Raw genomic sequence first — 19,820 nt, 5'->3', positions numbered from 1 at the left:
CTCTTTCTTTACCTTTCTCTCCTCCACTTTCACCCATCCCCACCACCACCATCGGCATCGTTTTTCCGCCGTCGCAACCACTACCAACATCACAACATCTCCGACACCACCATCTCCACCGCCACCGTCGATAACATTTCACATCTTTAGGAATGAAAGAGTGAAACAGATCTTCATCGGAAATCATTTTCAGATTCAAAAACCATCAACAGATCATCATCTTCTTGGTTTGTCGCTGATTTTAAATATCATTTTAGTTTCAGTAGATCGAGAGATCTGATTTTAAGTTTCATTTTCTGGTAATTTCGTACTCAAGATTTGAAATTTTTATTTATTGAAGTTTTACAACTATTCGATTTGAAATGTTTCAATCTGTTATCTTTGGATGATTCTTATCAATTCGATTAGAGATTACAGAGAACTTTCGAAAAAATTTCATCAATGATTTAGGGTTCGTTACGATGTTTCAGTTGACCCTAAAATCTATCGGTCTGATGTTTCAATTCAGGGTTCTTTAGCATGCTAGCTCCATGGAGGTCTTTTGTTTGAAAAAATTGCAGTGGATGACTATACATACTTGATTCCTCATGAAATTACTTATGTTTCTGTATGTGATCATATGGGTTTGGTTGATCTGTAACTTAATGTTAGTCATTAAGAAATTGATTGTTGATTAGACGTCGATCTTAATAAATTTAGATGGATTTGTTGTATGCTTAACAGAAGAATTGGAAGGTTTCAAAAGCAAAGACCAGTCATAACTATCTAAAGTCACTGCCGGTGTTGTTGTAGAAGGAGAAAGGTGAAAGTCACTGCTGGTGCTGTTGTAGAAGGAGAAAGTGTCGCCGTAGCTAGACCTGATGTTGAAACAGGTGGTAGTCACATGGAAAGGAAACTAGTATATTTTGTAGAGATGATGGGGTCAAAATGTAGTTATGAGACTGTTTATAGATCATTTCAGATGGGGTGGAGTAGCAAACAGAACATGTATATATGTTCACCATATGGAAAGGAAACTAGTATATTTGTAGAGATAGGGATCAAAATGTAGTTATGGGACTGTTTATAGATCATTTCAGATGGGGTGGAGGAGCAAACAGAACATGTATATATGTCCACCAACTCAACCCTGATATATTTATAATAGGTTTCAGTAGATAATTAGCTAGTTAAACTTGTAAAATAAAGAAGTGTATATGATGCTAATCAACAATTCATTTAGTTGCTTGCATAGTCAGAATAGAAAGAATCAAAGAACCATTAGTGGAGGTTTTGATTAAATCATAAAATAAAGAAGTGTACATGGTGCTAATCAACAATTCATTTAGTTGCTTGCATAGTCAGAATAGAAGGAGCCGTTAGTGGAGGAGGTTTTGATTAAATCATTGATTTCTCAAACGTTGTTAACTAGTAGTTAAATTGCATTATTACTTACTTTTCGTCACTATTACTGTGTAGATTTATCCGAACACACTGGTTGTTTCCACAAGATGCTTTTTTTTTTTTTTGAATTTAGTTGGCATCATCGAATTATCATTGATTTTGATTTGTTGTATACTGTTGATTCATATAGCTCTAAATTGGTATTTTGGAAACTGGTACTTGACTTACCTTAAAATACTTGTAGGTTGGTCTTACTTAAACTAATCAAAATGTGAACAAGCGATAATGAAGAGTTAAATTTGCTGAATATTCGTTTTGGGTTTGTTTGTTTGGTTCATCAATGTTTGCGACATGGAAAGATAATTTCAGTAGTTAAGTAACAACATTTCATGAATAAGTATCTTTTTTTGTTTAAAATTTATTTGTTCATTGGTTTTGAAGTTGTTCTCATTCCTTTTCCCTACTTTCACTATCTAGAATCCGAAACTAAAATGCCATTCAGTTAGTGTTTCTTGCTGGATTTTTGGTTGTTCTCGTTCCCTTTCCTTTTCCCTACTTTCACTATCTAAGCTTCAGATTTTTGGAAACAACCTCATCAAGTTGCCTCCAACTTTGGAAACAACTTGACCAAGTTGTTTCCACTGTTGGGGACAACTTGTGCTAGTTGCTTCCTTTTTCTAACTTGTATATGTTGGTTTCGAATTGAATTTCGGTTTTGGATTCTCTTCCATATGTTTGTAGTTAATGTGTATGCCACTGTTATCATCTTGATAAGGATTGTGTTGGTTTTTACTAGTATTGTTATGCTGGGATGCTTTAGTATGTAACAACGGAAAATTCCATCTGCCATGATTTTTATAAAATTCAAATTATATGTGATGTTGTTCTGTTGGCACTTGGATCTCTGTGTGGATTAATCAGTTTTGTACTGACAATTGTAGATCATGAAAGCTCTGAGTTACCTCATTGTAGAAATGATCTTTTGCATCTTAAGTGCAGGTAAGTTGAACAAATTATGTTTTACCTTTCAGGATGTAAAGTTTGAACAGGAAGTATTTGCATATGTCCGAACTATCACCTCCTGAATCAGTTGTGCTAAAAAAAGCCAGATGTGTATCATGCTTCTGTGCTTGTGAATAACCTTGGTAGTATACACCTTGTTGATGGCTTTAAAGACCTTATGAATGATTTGACTGATATGTCCCAGAACTAAGATCACTGTGGTGGAATTTGAATAATACCATTGATTCTCCCTTTATGTTAATTTATGGATTTCTGGTTAGGTTGTTGATCCTTAAAATATGAAATTTATATTGCTATTATAGACTGAACCTGATTTTTTTTTTTCTTTTCTTGTTACGAATGTTTTTGTCTTTTTTATATTCCTAAAAGACCTGAAGTATTTTCTTGTTAAGCATATTTTTGTCTTGTTTATATTCTTAAAAGATCTAAAGACGAATCTGTGGTGTAATGGTAACATGACTGACTCCCCCGTCAGAAGATGTGTGTTCGACTCACACTAGATTCACTCATTTTGTGTATACTTTTTGTTGGAGACAACTTGTGCTAGTTATTTCCATATTTGGAGACAACTTGAACAAGTTGCTTCTGGATTTAGAGACAACTTGGTATAGTTGGCTTCAATTTTTTAGCAACTTGTCCCTATATAGATTTTTGTTGTAGACAACTTGTGTTATTTGCCTCTGTATTTGGAGACAACTTGATCTAGTTGCTTTTAGATTTGGAGACAACTTGGGCTAGTTGTTTTCACTCTTGAGGACAACTTGTGCTAGTTGCCTCGGATTCGGAGACAACTTTTTGCTAGTTGCCTTCACTTTTGAAGACAACTTGATCTAGTTGCCTTAGATTCGGAGACAGCCATCAGTGAGAAAGGTTTCTATCAAAACTGGGAAGGTGAGGGCTGGCTAGTTATATTGAATTAATACATTTGTGGTTCTTGATATGTCTGCTATGTAGTTACTAGTTAGTAATCTTGTTGTTTTTCTTAAGTTCAGATTCTTCAAAAAATAGGGGTGATGGACATTTTGTTACTGGTGTTATAAATTTGTCTCTCCACCGAAGCATGTTGCTGGTGTCTGTAAGTTAGTAATTACTGATCCACTCATATAAATGTGTGGGTATATTTCTACACACAAATGTGTTACAAATTTGAGCTTTCAAACAAGATTATTGTCTGTAATGGTATGAAAGACAAATGAGGCAGCGGTTTCAGATACAATTGCTAGCATAGACAAGTGGAATTTTAGGAAACTTTTGTGTTAGCTTGAGGGGCACTTCTGGTTGTTTTTGCCCTGCCTTGTATCTGCTTAAATGTGCACTTGTCTCAACAAGATGCATTTTGGAGGCGATGGATGTCTAACAGTAGTGACATCCTTTTTTTTTTCATGTTATATGTATATATATATATATATATATATATATCTAGCTAATGACTAATCTGTGGTGCAATGGTTTTGTTAGGGTACCGACCCTAAACTCGTCATAAGTCCATGGGTAGAGCTCAACTCGAACATCGGTTGACTAGAAGAGGGACCCATTGACTTATAAACTACCAATTAAGTCCCATCTAACCAATGTGGAACTAGGATGCCAACAACTTTTTTTTTTTTGGAGACAAGTTGTGCTAGTTGCCTTCATATTTGGAGACAACTAGTGCTATTTGCCTCCATATTTGGAAACAACTTTCGCTAGTTGCTTTGACTATACTTCTCACGATGGGGCGTAGCCCCCAAGTTAATTGTGTCCCTGCCGAAGTTTAACTAGTTACAATTTAATTAATAGTGTTTTTGATTCAGATTCATTCTGTTTTTGATCTCAAGTTGTGTAGCTGACTAGTTGCGACCAGTTTTGTAGCTTTTGCTTTGCCTACTTCATTCGTTAATTGAGAGCTTACGTTTTCGTTTTTAATTGTTAAGGTTTTTCGCAGGTTAAAATGGTTGTTCCAGAAAAACGCTTACTGTTGAGTGCTTTTGCAAAGGAAAGTATGTAATTGGAGGTTCGCAAGAAGAGGAGGTGTGGTAGGCTTACATTTCTCAATCGGTTAATGCCTGAGAGCCCCATTGGCTCATCCTGCACCAATATTCCGAAGGCAGGTTTTGGATGTGCTAGTTGATCCATATTTTGAAAACAACTTATGCTATTTGATCCCATATTGGAGCCACCTTGTAAAAGTTGATTCTGAAATGAGATACTACAGCCTGCAGGTTCCAAAGTTCAAAGTTGCTTCCACTGCCTAGGTTCCAAAGTTGGTTGGTTTCCTAATTAGGAAAGTCAAATGTTACTTTAATTTTCTGGGATCATTTTTCTATTAACTTTTTTTTGATGACAAGTGTCATGTGGACCATTTCACTTTACTTCTTTTGCTGAAAAGTGTCATAGGGACCATTTCACTTCACTTCTTTTATTGATAAGTGTCATGAGGACCAATAATAAATTTTCAATGATTAGTTCTCTTAATTTTCTTAAATTTTTCTAAAAACAAAACCAACCTATTAAAAAGGAACGAAGGGAGTATTATAATTTGATTATTGAAAAAAAATGCTCTAATCTTTCTATTAATATTAGAATGGAAGATTCCGTCTATAGTGCATAAGATATCAATCAAATCCCTTCGGTACACATAAACATTCACAATTATTCGATTAACCTTAAAAAGTTGGTTCTTTTCTAGGAAAACCAATAATAAATGTTATAAGCTGAGAAAAGTTGAGAGGGATGAGAATCTGTTGCACTGAAATGTTATCGGAAATGTTAAATTTGTAGATTTCGACCACTGAATCTGTTGCACTCGCGTCAGCAGTAGGCATGTGCTCAGGTCCAACAGCATTAAAATCGGGGATCCACCCAGATAACAATATGTTGTTCTAAGAGCAAGTCTTATGGTGGAATCCAACCTATTCCAAGTGTGGAAAAACTATGGAATGTCAAGTTTAGAGGCTTCCAAGTTGGGGCTTTCCACAAAAAAATCCAAGGAGGGTTCCATGGTTTGGTGGAAGGGTTCGTGGAATCCATGTAAACGCCAATAACAATAGCGCTAAACGCAAATAAGATTGACGCTAAAAAAACGTCATTAAGAATTGCGTTTTTTTTTTATCCGTAGATTTAAAATGAGTTGTTGAAATCTAACGGCTGAGAAAAAGCTCTATTCTTAATTGCGTTTTTTTAGCTCCATTCTTAATTGCGTTTATTTAGCTCCATTAAGAATAGCGTTTCTACTATTCCACCATTACACTTGCGCTTCCATCCACAGTTCCAAGTGCTGAGGTGGCGTGGAAGATGGAAGATGGATGGATTCCACCATAAGACTTGCTCTAATAACAACTTCAGAGAGGCTTGAGGACCCTGAAGATGTAAAAATAAGGATGTCAAGGACTGGAGCATAATTTATATATGTTCAAGGGTAAAATTGCAATATATCTAAATCCCAAACCCTAACATAAAAGCGTCCTAGGGTTTAACTGTAAATCTCTTTCTCTCTCGACGTAGTTCGAGACCTCCGTATTTTCCCACCGTTTAGGTTATCGTCTTCTTCCACCAGGTAATTGACTAACTTTCTTCCTCCATTAATTTCTATCAGAGCTATTGGTTTTATCGAACCAATTGATTTATCTCTATACCACAGTAAGATTTTACAGAGTTCTCAGCTTATTTCTACATTTTTTTTCAAAATAAGCCCTAAGATTTCATCACTTTTGAAACATATTACTTATCAAATGTAAAATACCCACCTATGATATTATTTTCCAATTTGTAAATTCGTGCCCTAGTTTTAAAATTGGTGCGCTGCCGATTATGTTTTTCAGTTACTTTGGGTGACGGCCGCTTAGTTCAGCTTCTTTCTGCTGTTAGCTTTGTGTATTCACTGATCATTCTGTGCATGTCTTTTTGGGTTTGTAGTTAATCATGGGATTGGAAATCAGAATCCCAAAGTCAGATAGAGCTAAGCGAGCAGTTGAAAAGCGTGCTCCAAAACTTGTGAGTACACTTTTTGTATCTTTGTTGGTTGTTTCAACTGGTGTAGAATTATAATGGATTGACATTTTCAAGATGAAACATACTGTTATACCAACTCTGTTAACTTTTTGATGTAGAGTGAGAATGGGAAGAAAACACTAATCCTTCAAGGTACTAAGACAAGCAATATGCTGAATAATGTGTTGACTGAGCTTTATCATCTCAAAAGGGGTAGTGCTATAAGATATACTCGGAAGAATGACAACATCAGACCCTTTGAGAATGGCGGTGAAACATCACTAGAGTTCTATTCTCTCAAAACCGATTGCAGTTTATTTGTGGTAAGAAATTTTTTCTAACAGGTTTTCTTGCTTTCGTGGTACTGAAATAATAAATCTATTGCATTCTCACTGCTTTACTAATATGTTGAAGTGTGTTCAGTTTCTTGTTCGGCAGTTACTTGAGATTTTTATGTATAGAGAGAAACAATAAGAAAAAGGGGAAATCTGTTATTATGATCAAACTATTAAGGATGTCTTTGTTTTGTATTATTTTCAATGCCATTCATCCTTGTGTGCACTGTTTCTATCTTCTGTAGTAAAGAGACTGTTGTGTTCTTTTGAGAACATGTGATTCTTATATTGTCTGTTAAAGAGCATGCTGGTCCTTCGAAAGTGAGGTAGTATGTTTAACTACCTGACTAATATACCTCAAAAGCAATTGTGAAGAATTGGAAGGTCAATTACTTATAGGACCGCAACACACCACCGCGTCAGGCGACGTTCCAGGAAGTCCCCTCTGTTGATAGCTGCATAATAGGAAAGTGTTACCACCTGTCAGTGTAACACAATATTATACTAAAAAAGGCCCTTACCCTGTTTTCAAGTTTGTATCTATAGGTGAAACTGTGTTTTTTTTTTAGCTTACCTGAACACGTAATGTCTGGAACGTTTGCTGTTATTGATGTCCTCCTAAATGTTAACAAGTGATGTGATGGTATTGTTTGCTCTGCGTTGCCATTTTTTCAACTGCTCTCATATTTGTTTTATTCTCTTTTCTACTAGTACGGTGCTCACTCAAAGAAACGACCAAACAATCTCGTTCTTGGACGTACTTATGATCACCACATCTATGACCTTGTTGAAGTTGGGGTGGAAAACTTCAAATCGATGAAGGATTTCTCATACGACAAGAAATTGGCTCCTCGAGTTGGAAGCAAACCCTTCTTTGCCTTCATTGGCGAAGGTTTTGAGAGTGTGGAAGAATTGAAGCACTTGAAGGAGGTGCTGTTAGAGTTGTTCAGAGGGGAGGTAGGTAACCTTTTACTCAGACTCCCCTTCATTTCCTTATATTGTTGAAGTAAAGTGTTTTTTAGAGCTGGAACCTGCTTTTTTTGTAGGTCATCGAGAATTTAAATCTTTCTGGTGTAGATCGAGTTTACGTATGTACAGCTACTTCCTCAAATACTGTATTCTTCACGCATTGTGCTCTGAGACTGAAAAGATCAGGTACAGTTGTCCCAAGGATGGAGCTGGTTGAAGTTGGCCCCTCCATGGATTTGGTAGTTCGGCGTCATCGGCTTCCTAACGAAGGCGTAACCAAACAAGCTATGAGAAAGTCTATCGACCCTCATAAAAAGAAGGTTTAAACCTGAATATTCTCGTTATTGTCATTTCACTCTACTTTGCATGCTTACTTCTGTTCAGCTGTCTCATGGTTCATATTTAATACTACTGACCTGGTTGTTTTGCAGCCCAAAAATGTTAAGAGCGATTTTGAAGGTGTTCGTGGAAGGGTGTATATTCCAGATCAAGAGGTAAGAGAAGAACTTTTCCTTTTTTTTTTACTTGAATTACAGTAGCCCTGCTGAGAAAAGGCCAAGACTACTTTTACATGGTACCATAGAGCATAATTACCTTCCCTTCTCCGATAACTAAGAAAATATTCCCACATGAGTATAGTAACTGCTGTTTATATGTAAAGTATCCCGAAGATGTACATTCTTTAAGTGAAATGATCACCATAGAGCATAATTACCTTCCCTTCTCCGATAACTAAGAAAATGTTCCCACGTGAGTATAGTAACTGCTGTTATATGTAAGGTGTCCCCAAGATGTACATTCTTTAAGTGAAATGATTCACACAATTGTCTAACAAATAAAATGATCAACCAAAAAGGTATTCAAGGTAAAAAGTTTCATGGGAAATTTAAAATTGGACAGTATAATCCTCTGACCTGCAATATCTGTTGTAAAAGCTTGCTATTTCCTGGTCTCAAGTATGTTGTGTTTCCTTTTGGTGGTTAGGTTGGTTCTATGCCACTATTTAACAATGTAAAGGGGCTGAAGAGGGAACGCCGCGAAGGTAAGCCCAAGAAAGAAAAGGATAATGATTCGCAGGAAACGAAGAAGCAAAAAGTGGTTTCTGAGTAAAATGCAGGTTGGTGTTGTGTTCATTCTGTTACCTAAAGTTATTAATATGTTCTCTATCTCCTTCTGTTAGAACTTATGTCTTAATTAAATGTAACAATTGACTGGAAAGGTTGATAACATTTAAAGATGATCTGGAAGCACCTGCATAAGTCTGTCCTTAAACGTACAGTTATTCCCACTTTGTTTATCAAATACAGAAAAAGAAAAGAGAGGGTTTCTAAATGAGAACTCAGACCAAGTAAGAAAACTCGTACTACAAAAGAGAGGATTTCAAAATATCACAAAACAACACTAGTCAACTATTACCATTAGGCAATGTACACATAATGGATGGTCCACTGCAGTACTTGGGCAACTCCAATAATCAAAAACAAAGTAAATGGAAATACGGAGCAGATACAGCTCACTAAAACACCAGTGTTAAGCAAGTACACTCACCACAGGCTGAGTAAGTTTGAGGATAACTCTTCCAACTCGTATCTCTGATTGGTTATCCTGCAAAGGAGGTGGGATTGTAAATAACCGGGTAGATGAAAAAACAAGACTCAAACCATAACACCGATCATAATGGAATGATAATCTTATTAGGAGGATATAAAGTTTCAGCCTCTGCCACTGATACCCCCCAAATCTCTGCAATTTCCTTCTTTATTGCTATGCGGTTTTCAGAAAAAGCCTAGGAAGCTGCAAAAATATCTACTGCCTGAAATAAAACCACGCAAGTATGCTATCAAGTGATTCTTGTATTTTGTCACACATATGACCACCTTCTAATAGAATGAAACTGCACCCTGACTCACATCTTGATAGATACTTTTGCACTCATGAACTGTCAAACTAATTCCCACAAAGCTGAATCCTAACCCTGTATTTCTTTCACACCATTTCGATAGATCCCTGCAGCATAGAAAAGAAAAAGATACTTAACAACATTCAATAAAAGATTCATGATGAAATTGCTGCTAGAAATTAATTTATAATACCTTAAAGAAAACCTGTTGGTAGATTGAAATCCTCCGATCTGCTGTGAAGCAACAACATTTACAGCTTTGAAAGTTTCTGGAGGAAATAAAGACTTAGGAGTATGTGATACATGTACTGACATCCAAAAATAGCATTCACATAATGAACAGAACTAGCATACCTATAATCCTTTCTGCAGCAGTATCATCTAATTGGAGATACCGTTTTTTTTACTATATCTAGGTGGTCCAATTAATACACTGCTGGATAATTATTTTTCATGGGAAGTAGTTAACAGCCTAGCTTTAGAGTCAAAATGAAGTCCACCCTCTTTGTTTATTGAAAATTCTGCTATTTAGATCAATACCCAAAGACCCTTCAGCTAGTACAATACTCTCAGTAAAGCAGCTTTACCTCGCTCAAACTACAGATTTCAAATCCTAGAGTTGCAATTTCGTGACATACATATGACACAACCTGGATGACATGCCTTTAAAATTTGGACAAATAAAACCTTAACCAAGTAGAGTACCATAGACATGGGAAAGGGGAAAACAATACGGATGACAGTCAAAAGCACCTGAACTATGAGAAATATCATCCTTTGAAACTGATATTGTAGCGAACAACCGAAAGCTAGGTGCCACACTGATTGCCTGCAAGAAGTTCTGGATACTGTAAGACATCCACAGTAAAATAAAAGATTGCCGCATAGTACATCACACAAATATAACTTTAAAGGATCATAAAAACAGAAGGTGAAAAAAAACAGAACGAGGAAAAAAAGAGAAGAGTTCAGCAGGATCATCAACAAAAGCTAACAGATAAGACGTATCCTTCTGAGGATGGGGAGAAAAACCAGAATGATCCAAACTGAAATTACGAGAAGAAACATTTCTACCTAAAGAATGTCAATGAACAAGAAATCGGCATTATACACCTAAGAATAAAGAGAATCATACAGCTTGAAGAAAATCTATGCAAATAAATCATGGATGACTGTTTCATCAGCAAATCTTACCTCCCCATGACCAGTTACGAATGTACATGCACCTTCCAGTAGAGATAAAAGAACACTTTGTACATCTGATGGTGCTTTATCGAAGTCCTCGAACACTACCCAGAGTCCATTCAGAAGAGCCTGAAAGTAAATGTAAGTAGAATAAAGGATACCAATCAACCATTCACAAAACGAACTAATACCTAGACTACACAAACCTGAGTAAGAGAACCCGGCTGCCATCGGAATTCACCAGGCTGCTCAGTACATATATAACTCCCAATCAGAGTTTTGCCATCCATTTGTTCATCCATGTGAATTGAAAGAAGTGCGAGAGAAAAATAAGGTGTTGATATACAATTTCAAAAATCACAACTGGTTGCTATAAGCTGTAGCAGGCAAGATATAAATGAAATTTTCTGGAAGGCATACCTTGATTTCCACTCTGCTGAGCCAACTCATTGATCAATGCTGTCTTTCCAGCACTAACAGGACCATACAGAAGTATGGGCCACCTCTGACTGACTGCTAAGAGGACCATCTCATAGCTCTTCCTAAGAGTAGAGGTCAACTGGAAGTGGCTATCTACCGATTTCACAATCCTAAGAAAATTGAAGGGATGTCAACCATGCAAACAATCATGTTGAAAACAAAACTGGAAATCCAGATATAGTCTATAATCGATATGTCCTGCCTACCTTCTGTTCTTTCTAGGTGAAGCCTCCACTTGACCAGAGCTTGACGAGCACTTCGTCAGAGCCCTATGCCCAAAAGACTGCAAACAGCGCTCCAGATTGAAATTATTGCTCCCTTCAATATCACAGATCTCTTCAGGTTCGAGAAGGAACCATCCAAGCTTTTCTAGTGATACATCACGACAAAACTCTTCCCAACTGAATATGGAAAAGCAGATGAAGAAAATAAAATGACTGAAAATTGTTTCCGTTGTAGTTTCTCGTAGTAGCTAGATTGGACATTCAGTTTGGCATTTCTAGTCTACCTTACACCGTACAAACAAGGAAGTTCACTAATCTTTCTTTCTTCCGTGTCATGTCAGTATATAAGTTTGACCAACATTATTTAGAACCATACCTCTTCTGTTAGTTGTGCGCCCAAATCTACTGTCAGAAGCCGTTGAAAGAGAGGTGGCGCAAATTTGAAATAAGTTAAAACAGTCCTGCATAAAATAAACATGACATATCAACATGGGAAAACAACACCACTGTTACCATGAGGCCTGATAACTTTTGGCCAAATGCATCGACAATGAGAACAGCCATTAATCTTGACCTCTTGTATCCAAGAATGGTTCCTCTCACTTAGTGTCTGAGACGGAAGATGGGAGGCAGTGAAGAACATTCACCTCTTGTTAGACATATATGTCACTTTCCACATGAGGCTGTTGCTTTTATAGGATTCAAAAAGCAACTTCTTATTAACATTTTAGAAATTGGCTTTGTTTTTCTTTGCAAATGCTTCGAGGTCATATTTGCAAAGTGAAATGCTGTGGAAGAAGAAGCTCGAATACTATACAATATAGGCTTGTAAACAGTTTACAGCACATAGATTGTGTTAAAACAAAGACGGGTCTAAAACCCAATTGGGTAGAATTAAAGGATTAGATTACTTTCAACACAACACTCTTATCAGGAGCCTTGAAATATGACAAGGGAAAGCCGTTTTCCCGATTATCGGATGCATAAGGAGTGAACCTCCAAGCGGTTCTCCTAGCTAATTCTGCCTGTAGGCAATGTAGTTAGCTAAATGGTACAAAGGCCTAGCCTTGGTTTCATCAAAATAAGAGAGTTCCTCTTTAGCTTTCGTCACTAACCCATCTGCAAATTCTTTAGCTTTCTCAATCCCCATCAACTTAGGGTATGTTGCCTTGTCAGTAGCCAAATCTTTCCCTGCTGTTTTCCCCAGTTCATCTGAAGTTCTCGTTACATCCAGAATATCATCAACAACTTGAAATAGCAAGCCAACACATCTTGCATATCTTCTCAATCTTTCTACTTCCATTTCATTTCCACCTCCGATTATGGCTCCGCATACTACAGAAGCTTCCAAGAGTTTAGCAGTCTTGTGCACATGTATATACTCCAGATCTTTCAAATTTACTTCTCTTCCTTCACTTTTTATGTCTACAATTTGACCTGCAACTAACCCATCTGAACCAACAGCTGCACCCAACTCTGCTATGGCCCGAACCACATTGTCCGCTGACACAACTACAACAACAGCAACAAAAAGATTAGTTTAGATTGGGTTAATTGAAAATGTTCAGGCAAAACACTGTTTGGTTTTTTAATACAAACCTTTTGCCAATCGAGGAGCGACATGCTCGAAAGCTAGAGCGAGAAGAGCATCACCAGCAAGAACTGCTGTTTCTTCACCAAAAACTATATGATTTGTAGGCTTTCCACGTCTCAGATTATCGTTATCCATGCAAGGAAGATCATCGTGAATCAAAGACATTGTGTGAATCATCTCTACAGCACAAGCAATTGGCAGAGCAATTTCTTCATTTCCTCCTACCAATTCACATGAAGCAATTGCCAACATTGGACGAACCCGTTTTCCACCTGCAAGTAGTGAATATCTCATGGCTTCATGAATTGTCAATGGATGTCTCAAAGGAACTGAATCATCCAAAGCCTGGTTAACTCGTTTCGCTTTTCCAATCATGTATTCTTCAAACTGAAATCCTAACTCTAGGTGTTTTTGTGGGGTTCCAGACAGAATAACAGGTTCTACTGAAGATGGATTTGAAACTTGGGTCTTCAAAGATTTGAAGGAATCAGTTTGAAGATTGCAAGCCATAGGCCTTCCAATTGTGTACTTATGGTGATATTTGGTTATGTTTTTGTGAAGAAGAAATGAGAATGATGAGTTAGCTTCACATGAAGAAATAGATGTAAATGCAGCCATTTTTGATAAATTTGGTTGGAGCAACAACAATGAATGCCCGATCTCTCAGTAATTTGTGGATTAAGTGATGCAAATACTAGAAGTATTAATGATTTTGAGATTCTCTTTTGCTGGCATGGGTTATGCTTTCTCCTATAGTTTTGGACTTATTGTTCCAATATAATAAATGAATGATGCGTGCTTGGTGGTACCAATTACTCAGGGTCAGACCATCAGAGATCCTCTCTTACATCGACGGCTGACAACGTACATTTCAGAAAAGAGATCGGCTTTGTACATTAATTAATCATTCGGGTACATTATGGGCAAGAGATCGGCTTTGGTACCTTAATTAGTTCTTCCATGCGAGTACATTTTACTAGCAGGAGATGGGCTTTTTTTTTTTTTTTTTTTTGGACCTTTGGTACATTCATGGGTATATTATTTATATGTCCTTACTTTTTACACCCAATAAATATATCCTTATATAACAATAAATATGTCCATACTTATTAATAACCTTATCCATTTAAAATTAGATTCTCTTAATACCCTCACCCATATAATAATTTTATTTATTTCAAAATGCAACAAATTTCTTCCTCTACCACTTCACCACCACCACCACAAACATTCTACTACCATTCCACCATCACCGTTCAACAACCACCACCTACCAACCGCCACCACCACTAATATTCTACCACCACTCCTTCACCACCACCATTACACCACCAGTCCTCCACCACCACTAGTTCGTCGTCACCACCACCGCTAGCACGCCGCCACCACCGCCACCGTCACCGCCACTGGTTCAGATATTTTTGTATCAAGAACAGTAGTTGATCCAAATAAAAATAGAACCAACAGTAGAAGTTGATCCAATTTAGGGGATCAACAATGGTAGTTCATCCAAAAAAAAAAGGATCAACAATGAAAGTTGATTCATGCAAATGGAGTGAACTTGGCGTGAATCGAACACGCATCATCTGACATGGAGTCATTCATGCTACCATTGCACCACAAGTTCAACATTGGAAGAAATTTACATGACTTAAACTACTAGCATGATTTAAAATACAAGCATGATTATACTTATCCAAGGAAATATTGTCAACATAGGAGTTGAAAGGATCAACAACAGTAGTTGATCCAATAAAAAATTGGGTCAACAACAAGAGTTGATCCAATAAATGGATTAATAACCGTAGTTGATCCCACAAAAAATTGGGTCAACAACACCCATAAATGGATCAACAACCGTAGTTGATCCCATAAAAAATTGGGTCAACAACAACAATTGATCCCATAAAAACATATAAACAACACCAATTGATCATCACATGTAGCTTCATAAACAACAACAATTTCATCTCCTTCATTGCAGTAACCACCAACAAAACCATCAACCACCATTTATAATCCATAGCAGCAACCGCCACTGCCTTCTATGAAGCTTCAACACCAATTTGAACCACCACCATCGTCGCCACCAGAACCACCACCGCCGCTACCATTATCACCATTACTTCTCTCTTCATAATTCTATATTTCCTGTAATTCATACACATTCATCTATTCATTTTAATCACAATCAATTAGAAGCATCAACAGCTTCACATTCGAACACACCCATTACTTCTCAGCAACAACAAGTTCATTATCTCCAACATATCCTATTGATTCACACACCATAACCATCTCGAAATCAATTTTATCGTAGCAGCTCTCAGATCCCCTTTTCTTAATCGAATCGAACCACCAAATCGTTCGCAGACGTTGCTCAAAACTTGATTTCAAAACCTAAAAAATCAGATCTCGTTTTCTTTGGAAATGATTTTAAAAATCGATTATAGAAGAAGAAGAAGAAGAAGAAGAAGAAGAAGAAGGTTTCATATGTTGCTGATACATCTCGATTGTCGACGGCGAAGGTAGGAGAATTTGCAGAGGTGGTGACGATGGAGATGCTGGTGGTGGTGGTGGAGCAATGGAGATGATGGTTCGCTGCTAAATGAAGAAGAAGAAGTAAGTAGGGATAGATAAAAACAATAGATATAGGGCAAATTTGGAAGAAATACAATCCTTATTGGACCCCTGATGGGTTTATAGATAGTAAGGGACATATTTATTGTGTGATAAAGATATTTGTAAAATCCATCAAAAATAGGGACAAATATTCAATTACCACTACATTCATTAAGCATTTTCTTGTATGTATTGAATAATATGTATATACACAATACTAAATCAGAAAATCAGTATATTAAATCTAGGCTAGTTTGAGGCTTATACAAATTATTTGAGCCCTATTCCTAAAAGACAGGATAAGATATTTTGAACTAAAATGGAAAATTTCTGAATCAACTACTAGCAAAGACGCATGTGCGATGCACCTGCCGACTTGCTTTTCCGTTACAAAACTCATAAAATGTAGGAGTAAAGAACAAATTTTTTTTTCCTGTGGATAAGTCTTCTTTCAAAAACAACATAGTGTATGTTCCCATGCACCAAAAGACCACCAATTATCCTCCAATAATATATCTTCGTTTCTGCACTCCAATTGTACCTTAATCTGTAACATCAGAAGATGCAACTTGCAATCAGTTCACCATTAGGGACTTTCACGGGGGTAGCCTAATAGACAAACAAATTAAGGGGATATATGTCTAGTCAATAAGTCTTGGGATTTTGGAGGCTTGGTTGCCCTCCACTGAAGCATCAATAAGTGCCCTACTTTCACATGATATCTTCCTCGAGGCATTGTCAGATACTATTGAAGGAACTGTAACATGTCTCTTTTGTCTGGATACACTCTTACAGAAGAAATATTTGTCTTATGAGCTTTGAAAGGATATATTAATATTCCAAACAGGACGAAAGCAATATATATATATATATTCTTACAAATGATTCTGATATTGATTTAGAATTTCATATATTCCTTAGTTTCCCATAAGTGAAGTTGCATATTGGCGACATTCAGATGTAGCACGATATTTAGCATTAACAGTAATTTGTTTTTCTTGTAACTAATGGCAGTGTTTATCTACAGTTACTAATTGATGTAAATATAGACAGACAGAAATTCAGATGTCGACAGATGGTGTAATGCTAAACCACTAACAGAACAGAGATACCTACGCAATAATATTGGTTACACGTAGTTCAGAGTTCATTGCAATCCTAGAGCTCGAGAAGGGTCATTTTATACTCTTAACACTACATAAGCAATACGCCAATGCATCAGTGGTCATGAATCTTCAAGAGAGAGTTGCTAGTAAACATACTTGGATTGCTATTTTAATGGCACTGGTCTCACCACTACTGCTGATCCCTGTCAGTATCTGCCAATAGCCAATGTATACAAATTCAATGTTTATTTATTGCTATTTGATCCAAGGAAAATAGACTAAAAACCCATGCTGCATTCAAATACGGAGAGTTAGAATTTGTTCCCTAAGGAATTTGTTGCCATTGTTCACAAACAATGTAGTACGACTCCGGGATCGGCCACGGCTCGGTGGGGGAGCGATCCCCGATCCCAGCCGAGTTACTCGCCGAGTCAGCCGAGTTACTCGCTGGGTCAATTAATTTGACTTTTTTAGTTCCTTCCTAATTAATATGCATTTTATTTATGCTTCCTAATTTATCTCATAACGTTCACATAATTGATATGCCTTCCTTATTTCTCGTTCCTAAATTTTAGTCTTAGTTGGTTTCTTTCCTTAATTTTCAATCCTAAATGCTGTCAATTATTCTCTGTAAAAATCATAATTATTCCTTAATGCTGTCAATACTTATAAATGTATAAATTAATTACGGTAGTAATTTTCTTTTCTAAATTAGGTTTATCTGCCATCATAAGTATTTCCCCGTATGATTAAGTCCTCCTTCACCGTGTTCAAGTTTTTATAAGTATTTGTGGTGAAAAAGATATGCAGAGGAAGAATGGAAACACGTAAAATGTCTTAAGCCTTTAGGGTTTCTTCAAGATGCAGAAAAAAGATTGTTTTTGAAGTTATTTTCACCTATTTAACCATATTATCAGAGATGGCTATTACTTCTCCACTGTTGGTTAAGTTTTTAGGGTTTTATACAGTGGTTTTGAGAATTATTTTGATCATAGTTTGCCGAATGATTCGGCCCGAGTCATGACTAACTCGGCCCGGGACACGAATAATTCGGCGAGTATATAGAGAATACCCTGCTCGGCCGAGTTTTTGAGGATCGTATCGGCCAAAGACCGATACCCGGGTTACTCGCGAGTAACTCGGCTGACTCGGCCGAGGCGTACTACATTGTTCACAAATTTAGATTCAAACGGTAAAAATGGGTAAATTCTTACCTAATGGTCCTACTACTACTACTACCACCAATGTTCTGTTAGGCATTTTTTGCAAACACCGAAATTGATAAATCAAACACTAAATCTTCAGTACTAATTGCAATTGATAAATTTCATAGCAAATAAGGGTTCCAACATTTCGCAAAACATTAATAAATCTAACTAAATTTCAGAAATACGAAGGATCCACTGAGAAAAATTCAACACCAATTTAATAGTATACTTACAATTTCCTTTTGGTTAATCCTTTTTCTTATTCTTCTTCTCTTTGTTTCCCTTTTGCCTCCTCTTCTCCGTGTAGCTAAATATTGACGCTAAATATTAACACTATCGAAGCTTCATATCGAAATTGATCAAGTAAATCTTCATTTCATGCAAACCTATTCAAAAATTAAAGTTTGAATTTTATCAAAACCCATCCGAAATTCATTCCACGACAATCCATTGAAACTAAATTTACTAACCTGTACTTTCGCTTCTATTCTTTCCTTGGGGTTTAGAGTCGATTTGGGGACGATGGAAGAATGGGAATCTGAAATAATTGAAATCAATAAAAGTAAAAAAAAACTTGTCGACAATTTTGTGAACTGGAGTAGGAAAAATAATCAACTCGACAATGGAAGTGAAGTCAAGTGAAATTTTGAAATTGTGTGAACTCAGTTGAGGACGATGGAAGAATGGGAGAAAATATGAAAAAATTGAAATCTCGTTCTAGGAAACTTGAAATCGAGTTCAAATTTTACTGGTAGAAAATTGTGTGCAGTAGATTTTAGGGTTGGGTTGTTAGAATTCGTGTAGCTGAAAAATTGACACTATCGACGCTTCGTATCGAAATTGATCAACTAAATCTTCAGTTCATGCAAAGCTATTCAAAAATTAAAGGGTGAATTTTAATGAAAACTGTCAAGTTCTCGACAAGTTTCAGTTTTCTCATTAATTTTTTTGGATATTTATACATGAACTCCATTATTGGGACTTAAAAAGGGTGGGTTTTTTTGGCGCTTAATGGGATCATGAAATAACAACCCATAGAACCCCTTATCTGTCCTTTTTTGTAATGTCTGATCTATCCTTAATTTGATTAGTGCTAATTAAATTGATTAAGCTAACTAATCAGTTTTAATGAATCGATTTGAATAATCAAATCATTAATCTTTTGCAAATCAAAACTTGTTTTTTTTTTTTAAGTTTTGAAGAAGAAAAAATGGTGATTTTGGTGAAATTTTTTTGAAAAAATTTGAAGAAAAATGATGAAACCCTGCATCACAAATCAAGATAACCTTATAATCAACTCCCAACATCAATTTTATCAGTTCAAATCCGTCAAAAATATGAAAAAAAAATCTGGAATTTTTTGCTGTTACGTCTGGGTAAATGTGTCTACCAAGTCGTAAATACGACTACACGGTTGGGATATTAGGAACTCCCAGCCGTGAACATATATAACGGATGGGAGGTTAAGAACTTCTGGCCGTTATGCTTCCCAGAATAACCTGAGTCTATATTACGGTTGGATTTACATAACATTCCCGTCCCTAATTAAATTTGAAAGTTAAGAAATTTTTTGTTTCAACATGAATTCTTAATACGATTTAAAATTACCAATACTTTCATTAACTAGACCACAATAAAACTCATTACATGCTTAATATATCCCCATTACAAAGTTGATTTTAATAACATCTCTTTCGATGTATCAAGAAATCTTTGATGACGGTCATTTGAGCTTCGAAGTTGAAATTATAACCTTTCAATTTTCTTCATTCCTTGTTAGCTTGAGCTATGAATTCTTCATCAGTCTCACCTCTAAGTCGAA

General features: G+C 36.4%; 2 protein-coding genes and 1 long non-coding RNA gene across 4 annotated transcripts; 1 reads left to right on the top strand and 2 right to left on the bottom strand.

Annotated features, from left to right (window-relative positions):
• Positions 1-5,803: 5,803 nt before the first annotated feature.
• LOC113282060 (ribosome production factor 2 homolog) lies at positions 5,804-8,967 on the top strand. Its single transcript, XM_026530993.1, has 7 exons — positions 5,804-5,941; positions 6,301-6,378; positions 6,495-6,698; positions 7,422-7,667; positions 7,757-7,999; positions 8,111-8,173; positions 8,664-8,967. Exons 2-7 carry the CDS (start codon positions 6,307-6,309, stop codon positions 8,787-8,789), a joined length of 954 nt encoding a protein of 317 aa, XP_026386778.1. The 5' UTR covers positions 5,804-5,941; positions 6,301-6,306; the 3' UTR covers positions 8,790-8,967.
• A 3,396-nt stretch (positions 8,968-12,363) lies between these two features.
• Positions 12,364-13,749, bottom strand: LOC113277596 (geranylgeranyl pyrophosphate synthase 7, chloroplastic-like). The gene is made up of 2 exons (XM_026526648.1): positions 13,068-13,749; positions 12,364-12,980 (listed from the first exon to the last, which is right to left on the bottom strand). Exons 1-2 carry the CDS (start codon positions 13,678-13,680, stop codon positions 12,484-12,486), a joined length of 1,110 nt encoding a protein of 369 aa, XP_026382433.1. The 5' UTR covers positions 13,681-13,749; the 3' UTR covers positions 12,364-12,483.
• Positions 13,750-15,840: 2,091 nt separating this feature from the next.
• Positions 15,841-18,929, bottom strand: LOC113277594. Of its 2 annotated transcripts, none has more exons than XR_003325012.1 (4): positions 18,469-18,929; positions 18,232-18,384; positions 16,801-17,003; positions 15,841-16,231 (listed from the first exon to the last, which is right to left on the bottom strand). It is a non-coding gene; the product is annotated as an uncharacterized LOC113277594 (long non-coding RNA). The 2 variants fall into 2 exon arrangements; XR_003325011.1 differs by having other exon boundaries at positions 16,947-17,003.
• Positions 18,930-19,820: the final 891 nt, after the last annotated feature.

The sequence above is a fragment of the Papaver somniferum genome, chromosome 5, assembly GCF_003573695.1.
Source record: "Papaver somniferum cultivar HN1 chromosome 5, ASM357369v1, whole genome shotgun sequence".
In the NCBI taxonomy this organism is placed as follows: Eukaryota; Viridiplantae; Streptophyta; class Magnoliopsida; order Ranunculales; family Papaveraceae; genus Papaver; species Papaver somniferum.
This window is presented reverse-complemented; position numbering and strand designations above follow the sequence as displayed.

Excerpts from the sequence above, each read along its gene's own strand:
- LOC113282060 (XM_026530993.1), top strand. The coding sequence starts at position 6,307 with ATGGGATTGGAAATCAGAATCCCAAAGTCAGATAGAGCTAAGCGAGCA. Across the intron at positions 6,699-7,421 it reads CCGATTGCAGTTTATTTGTG|TACGGTGCTCACTCAAAGAA; the intron begins GTAAGAAATTTT and ends CTTTTCTACTAG. Across the intron at positions 7,668-7,756 it reads TAGAGTTGTTCAGAGGGGAG|GTCATCGAGAATTTAAATCT; the intron begins GTAGGTAACCTT and ends CTTTTTTTGTAG.
- LOC113277596 (XM_026526648.1), bottom strand. The coding sequence starts at position 13,680 with ATGGCTGCATTTACATCTATTTCTTCATGTGAAGCTAACTCATCATTC. Across the intron at positions 12,981-13,067 it reads CGCTCCTCGATTGGCAAAAG|TTGTGTCAGCGGACAATGTG; the intron begins GTTTGTATTAAA and ends CTGTTGTTGTAG.